This window comes from Pinus tabuliformis, chromosome 1_2, assembly GCF_031772625.1.
Source record: "Pinus tabuliformis cultivar Carrire ecotype Pingquan chromosome 1_2, CPIR1, whole genome shotgun sequence".
NCBI lineage: Eukaryota > Viridiplantae > Streptophyta > Pinopsida > Pinales > Pinaceae > Pinus > Pinus tabuliformis.
The window spans coordinates 106,277,684-106,279,669 of NC_142298.1; the positions used below are offsets into that span (position 1 = coordinate 106,277,684).

At 39.0% G+C, this 1,986-nt stretch overlaps 1 protein-coding gene across 1 annotated transcript; it reads left to right on the forward strand.

Annotated features, from left to right (window-relative positions):
* The first annotated feature begins 214 nt into the window (after positions 1-214).
* On the forward strand, positions 215-631 carry LOC149204719 (UDP-glycosyltransferase 72B1-like). Its single transcript, XM_089397190.1, has one exon. It carries the CDS (start codon positions 215-217, stop codon positions 629-631), a length of 417 nt encoding a protein of 138 aa, XP_089253316.1.
* Positions 632-1,986: the final 1,355 nt, after the last annotated feature.

Sequence of the window (1,986 nt, forward strand, 5' to 3'; positions counted from 1 at the left end):
TCCGGTGAAACAACACACAGGACAATAATAGACGTGCAAAAGGATGTTCCTACACCACTTTGGAGCATTCATTTTATTAGGTAAAGTGAGTAGCGATTCTTCTTTTCTCAAAGAGAAAGATTATTCGGTCATTTTAGTTCGCTCTCTGCAAATTCTATCAACTCGATCATTTCTTGTTTAATTACTTGTTATTTTTCTCAATACCGTCAGTTGAATGTCCAGCGCCATCGGAGCTCCTATTCTTTCTGTCGGTCCGCTCACACACGCCGTCCACCCCGCCGCCGCCGGGGGCGAGCGCTCCGTTGTGCTTGAATGGCTGGACAAGCGGAGGGCAGCCTCAGTCATTTTTGTGTCGTTCGGTAGTGAGGTATTTCTGTCGGGACACCAAATTCGCGAGCTGGCGCTAGGTTTGGAATCAAGTGGGCTCCCGTTCCTCTGGTGTCTTCGCTTTCTGCCGTATTCCGATAGTGATCGTGATGACCCGCTAGGGCTCCTTCCCGAGGGACACGAGAGTCGAACCCAGAGACGGGGATTGATTGTCCAGGGTTGGGTACCGCAGTTGAAAATCCTCTCGCATCCCTCGCTGGGTGGGTTTCTGAGTCACGGCGGATGGGGTTCCACCATTGAGTGACTGAGCTTCGGAATACCGCAGATTTTCCTCCCCATTCGAATTGACCAGGGCTTGAATGCCCGGCTAATAGCCGTGGAATTGAAAGCAGGGATTGAAAAAGAAAGAGGAAACGATGGCTCTTTTATGAGATAAAACATATGTACAGCACTAACCATGGCAATGACTGGAGAGGAAGGGGAGAAGTTGAGATCGAAGGCGGCACTGGCCCGCGATATTATAGCAGCCAATAAGCAAAGTTACATCCGTGATTTCCTTGGAAAGCTCGAACATTTGGGTGAAGACTACAAGAAGAAAAGCAAGTAATGCAATATTGTTACTGTGAAAAGTTTTATAGGTCATTAAAGTACGTGTATAAATGAAATAAGGTGATGGCAAATGTATTATTTTTCTACGTCTGCATCCTTCTTGTACAAGCACAGCCTACAGGTGGTCTTCGTTTATGAAGTTAGAACAGATTGTATCAGATCTGTTGACCTTCTTCCAAGTGCGAACAGTTTCAGACAGAAGTTCTTCATACTCGAATATCATTTAAGTGTTTTTATTGGCGATGTAAGTATATATCTGTGATGTTGCCGAGATGTAAATATGTAAATATGGTGTGTAATGTTACGTGTAATTTTATTTATTTTTTCTAATTTATTTAACTATATGTTATATTATATTTAAGTTTAGAAAATATAATAATAAAATAAAATTTAATATGAAATATAAGATAGTTTTGATATACATAGAAGGCAACATATTTATATAATGTATATTTGGTCTAACTAACAAACCAAAAAAGTAAAAATAGCCAAGATAACCTCTAACAATAACAACTTCATGATTCAAGTGAGTCTTTTTACACAAGTATGAAGGTAGAATCAATTATATGTGAAAGGACATGCTTCACATCAATGTGTTGAATATAATCAAGGAAAGACATGCAAAAATGAAAAATATTTCACCTTAAATATTGCACTTTTCTCGAGCTTAAGACTAAGAGTCAAATGAATGTTCATTATGTACAACATCAACCAAAAAAATGAACATCCACACACACATCAAGAAAATAAAAATTAGTGAAAAAGCTTACAAATATCATTAATCTCAAAAGAGTATACCAATACAAGTATTGGCATATTACATGATAGCCAAAGTTTAACAAATCCAGGTTTTGACAAGTCAAAGAATGCTACACCATGATAAACATAGGAGGCCAAGCATCAAATATACAACACCAACAAGGAAAAAAGTTGCATAAGAGGCATCTGACGCTAGGGATAAAGATACTATGCATAAGAGCCATCCTGCGCTAGAGATGAAGATACTATGCAGGCATCTGAATGCATTTGAGAAGGATTTGTAATAACATA